This window comes from Alosa sapidissima, chromosome 9 (assembly GCF_018492685.1).
Source record: "Alosa sapidissima isolate fAloSap1 chromosome 9, fAloSap1.pri, whole genome shotgun sequence".
Taxonomy (NCBI): domain Eukaryota; kingdom Metazoa; phylum Chordata; class Actinopteri; order Clupeiformes; family Clupeidae; genus Alosa; species Alosa sapidissima.
Genome location: NC_055965.1, coordinates 996,982 through 1,017,502, shown reverse-complemented (window position 1 = coordinate 1,017,502; position 20,521 = coordinate 996,982). Strand labels below are relative to the sequence as shown.

General features: G+C 38.1%; 2 protein-coding genes across 4 annotated transcripts in view; both read left to right on the top strand.

The window, feature by feature from the left end:
* The window catches only part of map4k3a (mitogen-activated protein kinase kinase kinase kinase 3a), a 45,290-nt gene extending 30,753 nt beyond the window's left edge, over window positions 1-14,537 (top strand). For all 3 annotated transcript variants that reach the window (XM_042104744.1, XM_042104745.1, XM_042104743.1), the window contains 14 exons: window positions 1,763-1,872; window positions 2,018-2,059; window positions 4,220-4,304; window positions 5,148-5,227; window positions 5,804-5,864; window positions 5,994-6,096; window positions 6,177-6,235; window positions 6,398-6,501; window positions 7,970-8,141; window positions 10,001-10,069; window positions 10,199-10,291; window positions 10,756-10,826; window positions 12,082-12,137; window positions 13,146-14,537. In XM_042104744.1, the coding sequence (XP_041960678.1) occupies window positions 1,763-1,872; window positions 2,018-2,059; window positions 4,220-4,304; window positions 5,148-5,227; window positions 5,804-5,864; window positions 5,994-6,096; window positions 6,177-6,235; window positions 6,398-6,501; window positions 7,970-8,141; window positions 10,001-10,069; window positions 10,199-10,291; window positions 10,756-10,826; window positions 12,082-12,137; window positions 13,146-13,233 (1,193 nt within the window). In that variant the 3' untranslated portion in view covers window positions 13,234-14,537. The remainder of the gene's footprint in view (window positions 1-1,762; window positions 1,873-2,017; window positions 2,060-4,219; window positions 4,305-5,147; window positions 5,228-5,803; window positions 5,865-5,993; window positions 6,097-6,176; window positions 6,236-6,397; window positions 6,502-7,969; window positions 8,142-10,000; window positions 10,070-10,198; window positions 10,292-10,755; window positions 10,827-12,081; window positions 12,138-13,145) is intronic.
* A 3,168-nt stretch (window positions 14,538-17,705) lies between these two features.
* LOC121718134 (lysyl oxidase homolog 4-like) overlaps window positions 17,706-20,521 on the top strand; it is a 39,667-nt gene continuing 36,851 nt past the window's right edge. The window contains exons 1-4 of the mRNA XM_042102976.1: window positions 17,706-17,731; window positions 18,645-18,924; window positions 19,379-20,019; window positions 20,169-20,383. Of these exons, the coding sequence (XP_041958910.1) occupies window positions 18,660-18,924; window positions 19,379-20,019; window positions 20,169-20,383 (1,121 nt within the window). The 5' untranslated portion in view covers window positions 17,706-17,731; window positions 18,645-18,659. The remainder of the gene's footprint in view (window positions 17,732-18,644; window positions 18,925-19,378; window positions 20,020-20,168; window positions 20,384-20,521) is intronic.

Sequence of the window (20,521 nt, the reverse complement as noted above, 5' to 3'; positions counted from 1 at the left end):
CCTTCATTGAATAGGGGTTGTTCTGTAAAAGAAACCTTTTTGCGTAGCCAAGTAGCCTAAATTGAGTTATTGTTTAATTATGCATGATTTAGTACTTTTTTTTAATAAAATTCGTAGGCTGGAATGCCTTGAGTCGCAACAATTGTGTTTAAATGTAGTAGGCTTTAGCCTCTGGCAATTACATGTAGCTCGAAAGGGGCAGCAAGAGAATGAGCTTGAGAACGTGTGTTGGAGACCCATGGTAGGAAAACGACTTTTCTTTGCCAACCGTGGGCTATTAATCCAACCAACATAATACAATACAATACAACATAATAAAATATTAAGAAGAGGTGTTATTTTATTGACTTAAATCGAAACAATGTCTTCTAGTGGACTGATGGCAATTGTTGGTATGGTAGGCAATCGTAAACATAATTTGAGGATTTATGGTAGCCTAGTGCTCAACTCCTCCTGCTCAACATGACATTAGCTGTTATGTTTATTGATAACAAACTCAACTAGCCTACTTATCAACTCGTTTTCACTAGCCTAACTGTAAAATACAAGTCTATCAACGTTTTTGTTCTAAGACATTTATTTCAAACATAATTTCAAGACACAAATTGGATACTTCAGTTACCTTGGTGCATAAATCCCAGAGACAAGCTGATAATTTAGCGGTGTCACGTCTGCCTGTCACAGACGTGGGGAGCTCTTTGAAGCTTTGGATAATGTGATACAGTTACTACAGTAACAGTATTTTATTTTAATTCTTATGTATTTTTTTTTTTCAATTTTATAAATGCTTTGTTTAAATGCTGTTGGAACAAATAGTTGATTATAAAGGCAACTTTCTTTTGCAATTTTCTGTGTGTTCTGGACTGGTAACTTGTTAAGCCAACACTTGTTAAGTTCTAACGTTGCATAAATATTAACTGCAAACACACAGTGGAGAGTTGATTTGGTTTATACCAGACAATTTAAGTAGGCCTAACTAGGCTATTTGATCATGTAGTCTATGTTTGGATCATAGGCATGATGATTCATTCATGGTTTCATAAAATATCAACATCCCATGTTGCTTTTTCCTACCATTGGCCCAAGTTGTGACCAGTATTCTACCATTGGCCCAAGTAGTGTGAAATAAATCTAAAATAAATAAAAGTAGAATTGCACATAGCAAGAAGCTGGTCTGAGGGCTGATCTGGCATTGTGCTCATCTCACAGTTTTCACCATTTTTATCAAAAAATATTTTGAAAACAATCAATGGTATTATCTTAATGTTCTGGCAAGTTTAAAATATGATGGTCGAAAGTGGGCTAGAGGTGGTGATCTGATATCTGGAAATCTGATCTCACTATGGGTTTGTGTTCACAATTTGGTCCCCCTCACTTTCAAAATATCTCCTGCGCCCCTGCTTGCAGTAGTCTCTTGTCTCATTTAACGTCTGCTGCCCACACCCTTACTGGCAGTCTTTCAGTCAGTCTTTCATCCCCAGTCAGCTTCTATAGTATAGAATCTATAAAATCTATACATCCCCTCTCTGTTTTCTTGCAGAGTCAACCTCAGGTTGCTTTTGCGTTAACTGCTAGTGAGTTAGGTTTGAACACAACTCTACAGGAACAGGTTTACAGACCTACCATCTAGTTGTCCAAGCAACTAAAAGCAATGATCATTAGGTGAAAATAATTTTCATCACCACCCAGCACTGCTCTGCCCTCCAGTTGTGAGGTTGTACAGTACAGTACAGTTTTTAAACTTGTTGTTCTCTGGCCCCAGGCAATGGAGTGAATTTGACTGATGAGAGCAGAAAGAAGGAGACCTCAGGAAAGGAGAAGCCGTCTTCGTCTCCAAGTGATCCTGCACGAAAAGACAAAAAGGATGTTGTGGTATGGGTATTGTATAACAACTTTACACATCTTTGAATGGATTGATTTTTAAATGTTATTTGTAATTCATTACACCACCCCAAATGTTACTGTGAAACGTCTCTAATGGATTTAGCCTGACTCTGTGTAACTGATATTTCTATAGATACCTCTCAGCAATGGACTACCTCCAACTCCAAAAGTCCATGTAAGTGTTTTTGTAATTACACATGGCACCTACGCTTTTTACATATCTTCTATTTTTAAACTATACACATACATACATCTATGTAAAGTACCAGTCAGAGGTTTGCTTTATTTTTACTATTTTTACACTGTAGAAAAAAAACCTCAAAATTATGACATAACACAAATGAGGCCCAAGATACAGTAGGAATGGTATTTCCCTGCGCTAACGGGAGCGCATGCACACTGTGGCCGCGCAGTAGGCAGAAGTGGGCAGAGCCAGGCTGTAGTTAATTAGTAACAGATTTGGTTAAAGCCGTTAAAGCAATACCTTAAAGGCCCTGTGCACATGTACCTGGATATTTTTTAAAATGGATAATTTTGGGGGCCTTTGGGCCTTTTGTCCACACATATTTTTAAAAATGCCTTCTAAATTGAAGATTTTTTAAACGCTGGTTTCCTTGGATCCATGTGGACATGCAGATGTCTGGGGCTAACTTGGTGTAATGATCATCAGATCAAAAGGGAAAGTCCAATAAATGTAGTACAGGTAAACAGTCCAGGTTCGGTAATACAGAGAGGCAAAGACAGGCAGAAGTATCCCAATGTTAAATCAAAAATCACAGTCAAGGTACACGATCCGGGTCAGTAACATACGTGTGGCAAGAAAGACAGAAATCCAGAAAACGTAATCCAAAACTCACGATCAATGTAACAGGCACAGTCAATCACTGGGAATCCAAACTCATAAATCAAAGGCTTAGCAAAGTTCTCAGACAAAACAATACCTAACACTGGGGCAGGGCAGGTAGAGTCTTTAAAGTCTAAAAAGAGTCTGTAGAGCCCGACCAATATTGTGCTGTTTTATCAGCCGATATTAGCTATTTGCCGATCTAATGGTATCAACGTAAATAATGGCCGATAACTATTTTTAAATTAAGTAAAGGACAGACAAATGGTGATCCTTCATCTAAATTTCCAGTATTGTCTTTCCAGCTTAACATTACATCTAACAGTAACATAATGTTAGCATTGGTTGAGTGGGGGAGGCTAATTTGATTGTTGGAGTAGTTGTGAAACATAAACGTAGTTATATTTTAGGTATGAAAAAATAGGCATCCCTTCTATTCTCTAGCTGGGTCGAGGTTGCAGTGTGGTTCAAGCCTGAGAGACCTGAAAGACCTAATGCAGGAGCAGCAGTGAGCAGTAGCCTAAATAATAAGACCGGTCTAGGTTGTGTTGAACTGTTGTCAGTTTAATTAATGATTGTCACGCATGAAGATGAGATTAGAGATAGCATAGTTTGAATAATGAAGTGAAACCTCTCTGACCTCCTAATAGCAATTAGGCAAATTTCTTTGATGATACAATGACATACATTTACTACTTTACTATTTTGGATGATGTATTAAGGATATTCACTGTCGTATTGCCTATACGTATATAGGTATTTTGGCTACTGTCTTACTCAGTTTTTCACATAGGACAACAGAATGTCCCATTTTTACCATAAAGCGATGTTGACATTTACTGTATTAGCCGGTGGATAGATTAGAATTCAGCGCTGGTTGCATGTGATTGGTGTATTCAAATTCACTTCACTGGAGAGGTCCCTCCCATATCAGAGTCCCCACCTTGACGCAGCTTTCCGCTGGTAGATTCCTTTTTCCAACTTAGGCCCATGGAATTTGTATTTGTAGGTTTTGTCAAAGTATTTCTTTCTGCAATGTTTGGTCAACAATTCCTGGGACACCAGACCACCAGCGCACCTGGACCTTTGTTTGAATGTTAAATGAGGTTGATGAAGGTATTTTAGAGTATTTCACATTTATTTACGCTACAACCGCCCCATTTTACCTTGTTCTCTGATGTTAACATAGAAGGTATACAAACCTGCTCAGATGCTATTTTACAAGTCCATTTACACCCCTATAATTAGGCTGAGGAATAAAATGGCCCATTGCCGATATCTAACACCCCCTGATAGTTATCTGGCATTCAATTGCAACTTTTTTTTTCTACAATTTTTTTTTTGCTTGTTACATAACTCTTTGTTTTATTCCAAATAATAATAAAAAAATGACTGGTATTGTTTGTATGCATGTATGTATGTATGGATGTATGTATCTATGCATGTAGGTACTGTATGCATATACCATGTTTGTTGGTGTTTTCTGTGCAGATGGGAGCTTGCTTCTCTAAAGTCTTTAATGGTTGCCCACTGAAAATCCACTGTGCCACCTCCTGGATCAACCCCGATTCTAGAGGTACTGAAATGTGTAATAAAGAGCTTAACATTGTATGTACTGTACATTCATCTACATGCTATATTTCTTTGTCTTTGTCTTACAACTTCACACTCGACACTGCACTGAATAGTTCTAGTTTTATGTAAAGTTGCTTGGATGAATAGTTCTAGTTATATGTAAAGAGAACACAGATGTGTCGTCTTCATATCCATAAATATATGGTCATGTCAGGCTGTGTACTATAGGTCTATAGTCTGGGAAGGACCACACAGCGAAAATGCAAAGAAAGATTTCACTACAGCATTGACTGGGTCAAAAATATCAGTAAACATGCCAGCTGTAATCAGTTCCACTTTTACTATTGTTTGTTTGTGCAAGGTTTGTATATGCCTTTTAGGTAGTAAGCTTGCTAGTTTTTTTCTGGGAGCAACTTAATTTCAAAATGATGTGTTAATACTCCCAACAGAAGCAGAATCTTTATTCTTCATGTACAAAGAATTTTATTGGTGCCAGTATCAACATACAAATTAGGTCCAGAAAGAAGATCCTAAAAAGCAACTACACGAGCAAATTAAGTAAAAAAAAATGCAACAGATAGAGTGCATAAATGATTGTGATTTATAAATGTCCCATGATTAGCAAATATGCACACCATGCTTTACAAATACAAAACACACCTTTGTCCTTTGTTTGTAAGTCATGGTGTTTTGATTTGATCAAACTCCTCACTGCTGCTTTAAAAATCAGACTACACAATATGTTGTGTATTGTATTTTAAAATAACGTAATATTAAATTAGTTATGCATTAATGGAATTATTTGTAATCAGATCAGTTAATCAGATATTTAATGCTCTTTCAGATCAACATCTTATATTTGGAGCTGAAGAGGGTATTTACACTCTAAACCTGAATGAATTACATGAAACATCAATGGAGCAGGTAGGTGTTTATTTTATGGCTAATGGGTTGCTATTATTGAAAATGTTTAATCTTATGTATAACAATCGGCACTAAACATCCAAATGCAATAAAAAAATTAGAAGTGAGTATTTACAAGGATTATGACTAATCACATTTGTGATAGCAGCACTGATTGTCAGTGCATTAAGCAGCTTAGTGCAGACAGCAGTGATTCAGTTGACAGATTTGGTGACTACTGGCAGCCGTGGCCTACTGGTTAGCGCTTCGGACTTGTAACCGGAGGGTTTCCGGTTCGAACCCCGACCAGTAGGCATGGCTGAAGTGCCCTTGAGCAAGGTACCTAACCCCTCACTGCTCCCCGAGTGCCGCTGTTGTTGCAGGCAGCTCACTGCGCCGGGATTAGTGTGTGCTTCACCTCACTGTGTGCTCACTGTGTGCTGAGTTTGTTTCACTAATTCACGGATTGGGATAAATGCAGAGACCAAATTTCCCTCACGGGATCAAAAGAGTATATATACTTATACTATACTAATATACGGTCAACTGAATCTCTATCATACATGGGTTTTAAACATTGTAATGTCTCACCCTTAGTTGTTTCCTCGGAGATGTACATGGCTGTATGTCATGAATAACAGCTTGCTCTCAATATCTGGTAAGATTTTAGTGTAGTCTGTGATTATTAATGACCATACACATTATATAAGGTATGCACACATTTATATCAATATTACATCTATTTCTCATGTGAAACTGAAAACATTTATGTTACTATGTCTGATAGGAAAAACCTCACCTCAGCTGTACTCTCACAATTTGCGTGGCCTTTTTGAGCATGCTCGGCATGCCATTCCAACTCACAAATTTCCTGACAAGATTATTCCCAGGTAGCCTAAATATATCCATTTTAATTAGAAATTGTTTTACTCTCAAAAGTAGACTTGACTTGCAATTATTTTGTTTACAGGAAATACACTGTCTCCAATAAGATTCCAGACACAAAAGGATGCCAGAGGTGTTGTGTAGGCAAGTGTCTCGGGTGATATTTCTTGGGCAGTTACCTTTACACCAGACTATGAAAAACCTTGGCTTGCAATAGACTCATTTATTTTCAATATTTTGAAGCATGTTAAAAATTCTGAGAAATTTGTCTACAGTGACTACAGTAAGTGATTTTTCATTCCACAGTAAGAAACCCATATACTGGTCATAAGTACCTCTGCAGTGCCTTGCAGTCCAGTATCATTCTTTTGGAGTGGGTCGAATCCATGCAGAAATTCATGCTGGTTAAGGTCAGTTTATTATTTTATTCTGGCTGTGGAACAGCAGTAATTTCTTAGCAAGTCCTACTGTCTGTCACTGGATGAAAAGGTTCTGTGTCTGGGAATATTTAAAATCGTATATTCATTGGTGTGTTTACATTGGTGTGTTTTCATACGGTGTGTTTACAGGCATATTCAAGCTGAAATGTGCCAGCCATGTTAGTCTCATTTGACATATGTGGACCATATCGTCTGTAATGGGTTCGTGCCCACATATGCAAAATAGACCAAACCAAAATATTGACCATATATCTGTCATGCACTATGTATTTACATCATATCCCCACCATATATGGGGCCAACCTTGCCTACAGACCATATGTGTTTTTCACCCTAGTACAGTTGTGAGAATAAGTTTATGAACCCATGCTAAAGTTGACTAAAAAGAGGAATAAAAAATCATCTTTTGGAAATTGATTGTAATGCCTTAATTAGAAAAATGAGGAAAAATCGAACCCTTTAAGGACACCAATTTTAAATAAATAAATGTTCTTCCTTAAAATACAAGGGGCATAGGTATACACACCCCTAGGTTAAATTCCCATAGAGGCAGGCAGATTTTTATTTTTAAAGGCCAGTTATTTCATGGATCCAGGATATTATGCATCCTGATAAAGTTCCGTTGGCCTTTGGAATTAAAATAGCCTCACATCATCACATACCCTTCACCATACCTAGAGATTGGCATGGGGTACTTTCCATAAGATCATCTCTCAAAGCAAATCAAACCAGCTATTAGGCTAACTGAAATAAAAACCATGCCAATCTCTAAGTATGCTGAAGAGTATGTGGTGATGTGGGGCTCTTTTTAGTCAACTTTAGCATGGGTTCATAAACTTATTCTCACAACTGTATATGAATTAACACCTATTATTAACACCTACTGATTTTTTTCTGACCAAAATAATTATATACATGATTATACGCATGTATTACAATAAATATAAGCACTCTTGTTTATCTTTATATTGAGATGACTGTGTGGCTTAATCTGCAGGCATATAACTATTTTGTTCTAAGGAATCCATTGCTTAGAATAGGGGAGTGCTGGGAGGAAAGAATTTCATTTAATTAAACACAATTTGCTTTCGGTCTTCTCTCTGAATTTCTCTGTAAATTATAAATAGTCCATGTATCAGTGTTGCATTAATCCCATGCATGTCGTTTGGCAATTGTTTTCAATTTATATCTCTATAAAATCCCATAAAACCAGAAAAAAATTACAGCTTCTAATGTGGTTTAGGCTATAGTTGACCAAGTGCAGTGGGTGCTGAACTGAACTGGCTTAGCTCATTTTCATTTCATTACAATTTTTTTCTACAGAGCATTTTTTTTTCTTTTGACTTGTCTAGTCAGCATGCATTTTTTGTTGTTGTTGTTGTTGTTGTTGCTGCACTGTAACAAAAGGGTAATTTAGTAATTACTCTATTCTCTATAGAGTATAGACTTCCCTTTACCCTGTCCTCTGGAGGTGTTTGAGATGCTGGTGGTCCAAGATCACCAGTACCCACTCATATGTATGGCTGTCAGCAAAGGCACAGAATTCAACCAGGTGGTTCGTTTTGAGACAGTAAATCCAAACTCCACATTATCATGGGTCACCAAATCAGGTATAGTATTAAGTCTTTTCATGTGCCAATTTTGTACTGGGTATTATGATCCTTGGCTATGCTGCAGTGTTTCTACTCGCGCAAAATAAGAGTTTTCAGTTTTTGAGGAATAATCAGCAACCATTGTGAAAGTATTGAAATGTTAAATTTGCCACTAGGAGGTGCATAGCTCCAGGACATTAGGACTAATTTGTGGTGTAGTGCCACCTAGTGTTTGACATCAATGCAAAAAATCTAGAGCTTCAATTGCAAATATCTTGTGATGAGAAGGTGCACACACACATTTGACACGTAGGTTAATTGCAATTTTCTTCGAATGTACACATTTTCTTCATAAAATTCCATGTGTATGACTACCCTAACAGTCTCTGGGATATGTGTATGATTACCCTAACAACCCCCCCCCCCCCCACACACACACACACACACATACATATACGCAAAAGCAAACTCACAAATGCATACATTCACCTACATGAGTTGCAAGAGTGGTTGATTGAGTAGGATATGAAGACATGAAGTGTGATTATTATTATTCATTTTTTTAAACAAATAGATTTCCAAGGAGAAAGAGAGATTAGGAGTGTTTGTGTTTGTGTTTGTGTGTGTGTGTGTGTGTGGTCAGCAGTGGTGTAGTCTAGTTAGCGGTAGTGGGTACACTGTGATCAACACAGCAGTTTCTGGCTTTAAGTGTAGGCTGTAGTATTGCCCATGTAGACAGTAAAGTGCTCAGGGTGGCAGGGATTGTGGGGCACGGGTGTCTTTGGAGGAAAGTTTTTTTCCATTTCCAGCACTCAGGGGACTGTTGCAAAATCTCATGGTTTACCAAAGCCACTTTCAATTTTGAAACTATAGCGTCATTCCTCTTGTCACTGATTGGACAGGTAATCTGCTGACCGATGGAACTATGGGGTTCCAGACTAGTATCTCTCTAAAAGGAGATCTAAGTAGGCGTAGCCAAGCTAGCGTAGTCCTGTGTATCACTTAGACTACACCACTGGTGGTCAGATCTTTAAGCAGCTAAGAGGTAATAGTAACTATGTGCCATGGAAGAGTAACACTTTATATCCAATAAAACTTAAAATAAAGCTGCAAGCAGCAATGACGGGGCCAAACAGCCTAATGGGCCAGAGTTACTATGGCAACTCAACGCTATTATATCATGTGACTGTCCAGAATCAGTGTGCTAAATTTCTAAACTTTTTACCAGACTACCATTTCTATGGGTTGCCATAGACTCCCATAGTGGAATAAACATGCATAATCATCATTATAATAATAATAACACCAGTAATAATTATAATAGAAAAAAAGAAAGGGTAGAAACACTATGGGTGCCTTCGGTGCTTGGCCTCTAATCAGGGTGATTGTCCATTATAGGCTGCAGTAATTACATTGAGGTTTTTGTTTTTTTTACCCAACCGATAACAAAATAGCCAGCCAATAATGTAATAACTTTTTACATTATTGGCAAAAAGTTATTACGTTATTGGTTCAGAAATTTCATCACATTATTGGCAAGATATCAATGGCTTTTTTACATTAAAAGTATTACATTATTGGCTGTTACTTCAAAAATCAAGATATATACAGAAAACATTTTCCTAGTTGTTTATTGACCCATACCCCCATGCCACTGAAACAAAAAACAAATCTGGTATTTTGACATGTGCTATCAAGCAGGTTATCCATGGACCCATAGCTCAAAAGTATTGATCATTGTAGCACACAGTTATAGAAACACAATGCAATGTGGAGAGGTGAAACGAAAGATCCTTCAATTTATTCATGCTCACAAAACCTTTTTTTTTTTTTTTTTTTATTATTTTGACATTCTTTGCATTTGTTTTCCCTCTCAGACATACCTCAGAGTTCTGTAATACAGTTAACTCAGCTGGATGGAGATACCATCTTAGTGTGCCTAGATCGTAAGTCCAAAATGTTTTATGCTAAAAATGTGTCCATATTAACAGTTAAAAGATGTTAATGAATGCTTTAGTTATCATATTATCATATTAATATTTAATTGTATTCCGTCTCCACCCATTTCCCCTCAGACTACATCAAGATAGTAAATTTGCAAGGCAGGCTGAAATCAAGCAAGAAACTATCAGCAGAACTCACATTTGACTTCCAGATCGAGTCTATAGGTAAAGGCTCTGTTTGCTAGCCTGGGTGAACCCAGACGAACCTGTTAGAAAATTTAAATTTGCCCTGCAGGTCCGTCTGGGAAGGAGCAGAACTTGCCATTTTACTGCTACCACAAGCGTAACCAGAAGTGAAATGAAACTTAAATTTGTGCATTAAAGTTATCAAATCGTTTCAGAAGTGCATATCTTTCTTGTAAATGAAGGCTTTAAATGCAGTTATTTACTCAATTTCGTAGAAACGTGTCTGGTTATTTAGTAATTCAGAAATAGATGTCAATGAGCTCCTTTCCAGACCAACTCGCAGAGCAAATTCAGTTTATTAACAGGTTTGTCTGGGTTCACTTGATTTTTATAGAATACTTTTAACAGTTTTTCAGTTGTCCTGATGTTTATTTTAAGTGGACTCTTGAATTGTATGCATTTTAACGAATTCTTATGCATCTCAAGTATTCTTTTTGCCTTAGTTTGTCTTCAGGACAGTGTTTTAGCATTCTGGAGACATGGTATGCAAGGTCGAAGCTTCAGGTATAATGAGGTAAGTCTGTCTTTAGTGTCTTGATTGAGTCTGATCATGAGTTTCATGCCATTGATTAACGTCATTTTCAAGTTGATGCCATGGTGTAGTGTTCAGACATCTTTCTGGTAGCTCTGCTAAGATTGAGGTTTTGCTTACTTTTTAAATCTTAAAGGTGCTCTAAGCGATGCCACACGTTTTTTAGGCTAAAACATTTTATGTCACTTAATGCAAACATCACCTAACCAACCGTTAGCTGTCTGTGTCCTGAATACACTGTAAAAAAACGTGATCTCTGTGGACAGCCCAGGCTCCAAGAACGGCAACAAAAACAACCTGGGCAAACCTAGCCCATGAAAACATAACAAACTGTTCCAGCAAATCACAGACGAGAAGCGCGTTTAGGAGAGTTTCAATTGCACGGGAGCAGCACGGGAGGGAGGGGGAGGAAGTAGCAAGCTAGCTCTCTGTTTTGTTTGAAAGTCAACAGAAGTGACGTTGCCCAGCATCGCTTAGAGCTCTTTATAACGATTACATGCTTATGACAGTGTAACATTTTTGAAAATCGGTGATCTTAAAGATGACATAGAATGGATGGAATGAAGTATTTTACCTCGTTTACGATCCATGCAACTTTGGTCCATCCAGTACATGTTCAGATGCTAGTTTACAAGCCCATTTATAACCCAATAATTAGGCTTGGGAAGAGGAGGCATGTAGCACTCCCTCATGCTTATCTAGCATCCACATGAAAAAAAAGTGAGGTTCACACTGATTGGCTGCCTTTTAGGCAAAGACCGCTCACAACAGGCTCCAGCAAGGTCTACCTGAATCTCCAACTTTAAGTGGTAACGTGTAATGTGTGGAATGAGGCAGTGATAAGAAGGATTGCATCACAATCTGTATTTGCATCACACACTTTGTTTCAGATGCGCCCGTTTTTTAAGTAATCATTTCAAAGTCTTTTTTGTAAGATTTTGAAATGATAGCAGGTGTGAAAAAATAGCCTTTTTTATTGCCGTTATTTCAGACACCCCTATGGATGCAGGGTGCCCCTAGCATTCGCCTATGGAATGGAAACCCAGCTATTGATACGTACAATAAGATAATTATGATAATAATAAAAAAATATTTTTAATGACCTTGTGGTTCTTTTTTTCCTTCTTCTTCTTCTTCTTCTAATCTATGGAAATAAATGTAATACAATGGAATTGTATTGAAATGAATGCAATAACTATACTTTTAATAACAAACACTGAGTCTCTCGGCCATTCAGATTACACAGGAGATCTCAGATAATACAAGGATATTCAGGCTACTTGGATCAGACAGGTGAGAGATTAAAGCACCTTTAATTTTCTGCTGTATCTTGGTGTGTAAGGCAACTGTTTTATTTGAGCCACCATGGCAAATTAAAATTGTGACATTATTTGTTCCCCATTTCTTTAATTATGGGTTTAAATGTGTATATGATAAACAAAACCCAATATCTTAAGATTTCCATTTGTCTTCTGGAAACATAAGTTGCATTCACATATTTCTACAAAATATGTACTGTATGTCATTTTGAAATACTCAACTGTAGGAGGTTGTGGTTTTAGCCACCTTCAGATTGCTTTTTTGCTTTTTACCAGAAGTATCAATATCAATTTCCTATCCTATCACTCCCACATGTCAAATGAAATTCCTTCTCCTTGTTCTGTCATCAGATGGGCTAAATTCCCGTTTAGACTTAGGAATGGTTCACTCAAATGGTTCACAATAGGATGTCTGTTCTTAGGGTATCGAGTACGCCTAAGAGTCGTAATAATAGGCCAAGATATTATAAACATCCTAGTTGCCAGCAGTGGAGGAATGTTATGACCTGTTAGCTTGACATTTCCACTTCTACCCATCTGAGTGAAATATAGACATGTTTCAGTCACCAAATCATATGCATCCATCTTGCCTCAGCAAAAAAAAAGAAGTGATCCCAAAGTTATCCATGAAGACGTTTGTTTCCCCATAGTCTTTCTCGTAGTTTAAATGTAATTATGTAAAAGGAAAATATATATAGCTTCTCATTTTATTCAGGTTAGTTATCAGGTTATTGTTGGTTTATCTAGTCATGCCACTGATAGGCACAGCACAGTAGCCTAATGAGTCATCTGTGTTAAGGGGGTCTCAGGTGTCAATCAGGAGGTCCTGCCCACACCCACCCCTGTATTTCACACAATGCCCTTTATACCTAAACAACTGTGTGAAATGTAGGCTGATGTTTTAAAATGTTTTGTTTCATTGCTGTTGACATGTTATATGATATATCTCAGTATATGAACAAATTTCTCTGTGGCTTGACAGGGTTGTAGTCTTGGAAAGCAGGCCAACGGACGACCCTACAGCACACAGTAACCTTTACATCCTGGCAGGACATGAGAACAGCTATTGAGCTTCTTGTATACTCTTTGCCCAACGACACAGAATATGATCATCAAACTTTTTGGATCTTTGAAATATTTGCCCTAGTGGTTGAGTGTTGAAGTTACAAGTCAGACAGCCACCATCATAACAGTAGAAAGATGTCACCATAATGCTTTAAATTAACTTAAAGAAAAAAGATAAAAAAAATTTAAAAGGAAAAACAGTACAGTTTCTATTTTTTGTAGTACTACACTTTTATTATTATTATTATTATTATTATTTTCATAGCACTAATACCGACCACAAAAGTTCTGAAGGTCTAACTGTTGTAGGCTAAATATAGACATCAATTTGAAATGTATAAATATACGTTATGTAGATATCTATTCATATCCAGTTTACTGATATTTGTAGAAATATTATGTGCAATTTATGTATAATAACAAATTATGAAGGTTTGCTTTTAGGTCACATGTTTATTGTGCATGTTTTACAAAATCATTAAGAAGTGCCCACCTTCATCGACTTTTATGCTTTTTTTTATAGTTTTCCATGTTTTATACAAAGCTGTGTTAATGATTTAAAGTTTTATTCAAAACTTGCTTTTTTTGCACAGTAATTCTAGATGTTATCAAGTGTGTGTCCACAAATCCTGCACATGACTGTATGTAATGAATATAAATGGGGCCATAGCTAAAATTTCACTCGCTGTTACACTTCATACTGAAAGGGAAATAGAGGTCTAACAACCTAGGGTCTATTTTTGGATGATGATAAATGTACATTTTTGCTTGGGACCAAAGCGACGTTAATTGTTGCAGTTTTGTGTTAGACCGGAATATGCGTTTACATGTACAGCTGAATATCATATAGCATAGTCTTTGTGGGCAAGAAGGTAAAGAAAAATCACTATGCAGTCAGTGCATAAACTCTTCTTCAGGTTGTCGTCATCTTGTGAGAACAGAGTCTGCACAGGCCAATTACCGAACTCTATTGACAGTAGTTTGTGCCACATTCAGTAATCCACTAAGCTGCCCCCAAAGGCTAAGCTATATCCTATGTTGTTGTTTGACTGGAGTTTCCCTTTAACCAGGCTCATCTTATAAGATATGCCCACTGACTGAATGTGGAGTTGTATTTAGGTCAGACCATGACAGAATCAAAGTAGAAAATGTCATAAAGAGTTTACTCTTGTTTTCATGGGCTACATATAGGGCTACTGATGAAGCATTTTAAATAACCCAGACAATGGTACAGAAACTCAACAAATAAGGTACAAACTGAATAAAAAATATTGTTGACAATGATAATAAATATTCCTGTTTAATATAACAATTTGGTATTGAATCTTTGCTATCAGGTGGTGTCAAACTGTTCTGTGCCTTATGTCCTTATGTTCACCTCAACTTAGATTTGTCTCATAGCATTTCTTACATTATCTCCAGTGATGGGCAGTAGCTCAACTACTTGTAGCGAAGCTACTAGCAGAACCCGTTTATGGAGAGACTGTTCACTTCCTATTAACTCCCATTGTATTGAAACTGGTTAAAGTTCACAAGGGCGATTGTGAGCGAGTGCAAAATGATTGGGAGTCTATGAGGCTAAACGTTGCATTTTTTTTTTTTACTTGCTTATCGCCAGAAAAAGTCACATTTTATTGTAGTTTTCAGAACTACAATATGGGTTTTCCATCAAAAGTGAAACAAACAAATACACATGTCCTTTTGGTATTTTACAGGGTAAACAAGTCATAAATGTTTACAGTATGACATAGCGCTTCTGTTATTAAGTGTCATTCGGTTTTTATCATAACGGATTAGGGTTAGAGTTTGAGTTAGGGTTATGATTAGGGTTAGGGTTATGTGTCATGACAGTGTCATGTGTTCATGACAGTGTCATGTCACTCTTATGTCGATATCGTCAAGTAAAGTGTTGCCGAAGTATTTTCTGAGAGGAGGTGCAGACGATATTAGTGGAGGTCCGGGGGTTTGTCCCCTGTGATAATTTAGAAATTTTGGCAGCTAAACATACCATTTTAATACAGTTTGGAAAGGACAGAACAGAGCAAGCAGTGTCCCTCTTCTGTCTGGCCCACGTGACATTAACGAGCATATAGCTGATTAGCGATCTGCATAAAAAAAAAACAGCCTCACAACTTCAGGTGTCATCGACCCGGATACATCTCGCGAGAATCGTGAAACATTACCTGCTTTCACTTAACTGGTTGACACCATCCTACATGGAGACATATCTCACGTTAACAATAGAGAAAACATTTCAGAAATTAGGTTTTGTTCAAATGGTTTACCTACGAAACCCTGGAGGGGTCATTGCAAGATATTTTTGGTGTATAGAAAACTATTTTTGTAAAATGAGCAAAATGAATTTAGGAAAATGTGCACACGATATAGTAAAATGTGTGGACGATTTACTAAATCAAGCACACAATCTAATAAAACGAGACCACAATTTAGTAAAACAAGTGATTTATAATGGGCTTTATTACATTAAAAACAGCCAAAATTATTATGACCACCGTACAGCGAAGGTCATGTAGGTTTAGTTTAGAGTTATTTTTCTTCCGGATTTTTTTTTTCTTCAGTAATTTTGTGTCAACGATTCCCGGGACACTGAAAGACTGGGGTCGGGGTGCACGAAACTTGTTGGGCATGTAGCCCCACAAGGATGACACGGAACCATTGTTTTTTCGTTTTGATCCGATACCCCCCACAGGACTGGACCCCGAAAGGAGGCTAGGGGGGACACCGTTTTCTGTGAATATCTTGAGAACCGAAGGGCCTAGGAGGACCATATTTTTTTAGTATGTTGATCTCAAGGGGTCATATTAAACCATCCCATAACCACTAATTTGATGTATAGCGCCACCTAGTTAAAAATGAAAAAGCAAAAATTAAGTGTTGTAATCGCAGGTATCTTTGGCTGTTCAAACCTGCACAGAATTTGAAGTGTAGGCCAAGGTTCGTGGAATACCGTTCATGGGGGACCATACAATAAATGAATACATGTCTACTGTACATTTAGTGACTGTACACTACGCATGCACACACGCACGCACTCATGAACACACGCAAACACTCATGAACACACACAAACACACATAGAGTAAAGATACATGCACACAACACACACATACACACACATAAACACACACAGTAGACATGTAGGCATACGTATGCACGCATCACAGACTCACACGCATACACACACACACACACTCAGGCACGCACACATAAACGCACACACACACACATAAAGACACATGCACACACATACATACACAGTAGACATGTAGGCATACGTACGCACACGCGCACATGCACACACACACACACACACACATAAACACAAATATGTATATGCACGCATGCACAAACACACAAATTACGTCTGGATCATGTAAAAACTTCATATTTAATGTGATTATAAGGCCTTTATAAGACAGGAGCCCAGTGACAGATATTTTCATGCAACTGCACTGCAAGGGTGTTGCACTTGTGAGTATATATTATCACCAATAGAGGGTGACAGATAACTTCATGAAAAGAAACTACTTTTATTGGAATCATATAAATGAAATGTGTTCATGAAAACACATTGGCACAGTAAAAAAAAAAAAAAAAAAAAATCAACAACATGTCTTAATTTGGTCTATATTGAAATTAGAGTAATGGCAAGTACACTGCAGTGGAGTGACTCAGACTTTATAAAATATCAGATATGTTCACTGGTTTGTGAAGTCTGTGCTTACTAGTAGGGCTGCAGCATTATCAAGATGAGAAATTGGCATCTACTGTTGGTTCCAGTACTATAGCTTACATCCATATGTCATATACTCATGATATTTTCAAACTTTCATCCTGACAACACAAGATTTGTTGAGGAACATGTGGATTCAGACTTTGTGTTGTAGAGCATATTTATTTCACCATACCACTAATTTTGGGTGTGTGGAAGCCATCATGGTTGCTACTGTACAATTATAGAAAGAAGGAGAGGGAACTAGGGAAAAATCAAGCACAGGCAGTGAATTCACACAACCACAACCTTGTGTAAGTCCTCCTCACGTGGACCAGCCTTACGCAAATATGATTTGAAGTTGTGGAGAAGGTCAATGAGACAGCTTCCGGCGATAGGTGTGATTTTGCCAGCAATATGGAGTTCCCTGATCTAATGATCTAATCTACTGTAACTACCACTGGTCAGTTAGTGTAACTGATAAATCTGCTGGATTAACTACAAAATAATGATGCAGTATTATACTCAATAACAATGCTGAAAAATAGTAATTTTAGAATAGGCTAAATTAATATTTGTGGGTGAAAAAAGTAGTGCGCTGTGTAAAAAAAGATTTTTACATAAAAGAGATTTACATAAAACAAGAGAGATGTAGAGGGTTGATGACAGTGGCAAAAGGGAGGGACAGAAAAGAAGGGAGGGAGGAGAGAAATGTTCCCTTTCTTCACACTCACACACACATTTCACTCATTGAAGAAGCATCAGTGTTGGTAAGTCATAACTCTTTTTTTTTAAATACAATTACTGTCATATCTTTGTTTGCTTTCCTGTTCATTATTTTTCTCATATTTGTTGGTGCTTAAAATCAAACAGGAAGACTTTACAATTTGAGAGTCTTGAAGAGGTTTTTGCCATTTTGCAGCACCACTGGCAAGAAAAGTTGGTGGTTATTGTAGAAATAGTCATTTCAAATTAAATAATAGCACAGTAGCTTTTACAATGTTTCCAGCATGCCCACGTCCATCAGCACTCTCTTTGCCTTTTTTGTCAGTTGTTTTTCTTAAATTGTATATACAGTATACACATATTTTCATATACAGTATTTAGGCTTGAAGAGTCTCTATTACTCTATCTCTCTCTCTCTCTATTGCTTTCCTTTTCAGTTTAAATGCTTGCTGTTACTAACCCCAGTAATTATTTTGACAGTCCCTAAGGGCTTTGGATTTATAACATTGAATGTGCTGAAATATCTATGTTGCTAATTACATAGCTGTCAGATGAATGCATATTTAGTGTGTATGCTGGTATTGTGTTTCTTTTTGACTGTTTTAGCTTTTTGCAGTGCTCATAAATACTACACAAAACAAAGTTAAAACCTCAGGGGAAAACAAGCAAAAACTGTAACCCCAACATTCAGACCTTTTATAAACAGAGATTGTTTAGTTTCATTTCGCATTTCTGTATTTCACTTACTTTGCTGTTGAAGATTACACGTCTGTACATTAGCGCAAAAATATAATTCATTAATCAAACAATGTTTTTCTCTCAAAATTCTCTGATGCAGTGAAAATTATGCTTAATCAAGCAAAGTTATGGACTTGACTCGAAGGTGTTGATGTGATTAGGGTGTTCTTTTCAGGTATTTGGCTAATGGTTTTTATAAATGCTAAACTGATATTACAGGTCTAGCCTCCACTGATGGAGATGATGCTGGGCTATTTCCTGACCTTGAACCTCCTCCTCTTCCCCTATGGTCATGGAGCCCCTCCAGGTTTTCGTGTGCGTCTTGCAGGCAATGGCTCCAGTTCCACCCAGGGCCGAGTGGAAGTGTTCTACAACAATATGTGGGGAACAGTGTGTGATGATGAGGTCAACATAAACCTGGCAAATGTAGTATGCCGGGAGTTGGGCTTTCTGCAGGGCCTTACCTGGGCCCACAGTGCTAAATTTGGGCAAGGACAAGGTATGTACATGTAGTGTTACAGGTTTTGTGTGCATATGTTCTGGATGTCTGCATTGGTCTCTCTGACAGAAAGGCAGATAGATAGACTGGTCTGGCAACATCAGGTAAACAGTAAATATCTTAACAGTAGAAGCATCAGATATTGCTTGAACTATTAAACAATACACAGCAAGTACATCCCTCTAGTGCTCTTCCCCAAGTGTCCCTTTTTCATTGAGGATAATACAGTAGCTGGTGAAATGTGCAGATGCTTTCATCATACAATTTTTGACAATATGGCTATTTAAACATGTACAAAGATTATACTTATTCAACAGAACAGTTTGCTTGAAAAGACTACCTAAATATTTCCTTGTCCTTGTCTGCTGTGTGTTTGAAAATACATTTTGCACATTTCTTTGTTTTGGATGAAATAAGGGCAACAAACCTTTTCTTGTCCTCTTGCCCACTATAGGCCAAATCTGGTTGGACAACGTTCTCTGCTCAGGCACTGAGAGCTCACTGGCAGACTGCCACTCAAATGGCTGGGGCATCAATGACTGTTCCCATGCTGAAGATTTAGGTGTTGTGTGTAGCCCGGAGCAGGGGCGAACTTTCATCCAGCCCTCAGAAGCTGCAGTCCATCCTCCCTCCCCCTCACTCCAGTCACCCCGCTCCCCTCAGATCTCCAACATCCCAGAGCCCCCCCGGAGGAGGGGTCATGAGATTGCAATTCATAGGTCTGGCTCCCGCCAGGGTCCCAATCAAAGGCACGGCCATCAAATCCAACTGCGCCCCTTCAATCATGATCGGCGCCGCAACCAAGAGCCTTCACTGCCCCAAGGCCACCAGATACCAAACCGCCTTCACAATGTGGGAGCCTATAGGCAGGCACCTGATAGCGAGTCAAGCCCTGGACTCCAAGTGGGGTCTCACAGTTCACCCACCTCACAGACAATAAATCAGACTCCTAATACAGATGTCTATCGAAGACCACCACCTGCTCCAGAGACACCCACCTATGAGGGTCCACAATCAGCGCCCAGGCAGATGGCCCAGCATGCCAACTTGCAGGAGAACAACCTTAACTTTGATTTCACTGACCAGCACAACCAGGTGAACACAGATAACATAAATGTTAGACATTCATGTTTGTGTTGTGTTGTTTCTTTTGGCACAACAGATGAAGGCCTGTGGAGATAAAATGTGCAAATAATGTTCCATATCGCTGCCATCATCACATCATCACTCTTTCATTATCTTAGGGCTCCACCAGGGTGAATCTTGATGAGGCTCGCCTGCGGCCTGTGCTGACAAGTACCAGGAAACCCACCGTAGTAACAGAGGGTGTGGTGGAGGTGAAGCTGGATGGGAGGTGGCGCCATGTGTGTAGTCTGGGTTGGAATTTAAGAAGTAGCCAGGTGGCATGTGGCATGCTGGGATTTCCTGCAGCAGAACAGCCCGATGAGCCAACATACAGGTGAGCGCAACAACCGTCAGTAGACCATCAATACCCATCATACCCACTATCATGATTTCAAGTCACTCTGATTTTGTTCAGAGTAGCCATGCTTGGAACCTTTTCTTAAACTGTGTAGTATTATGTAGTACATATTGT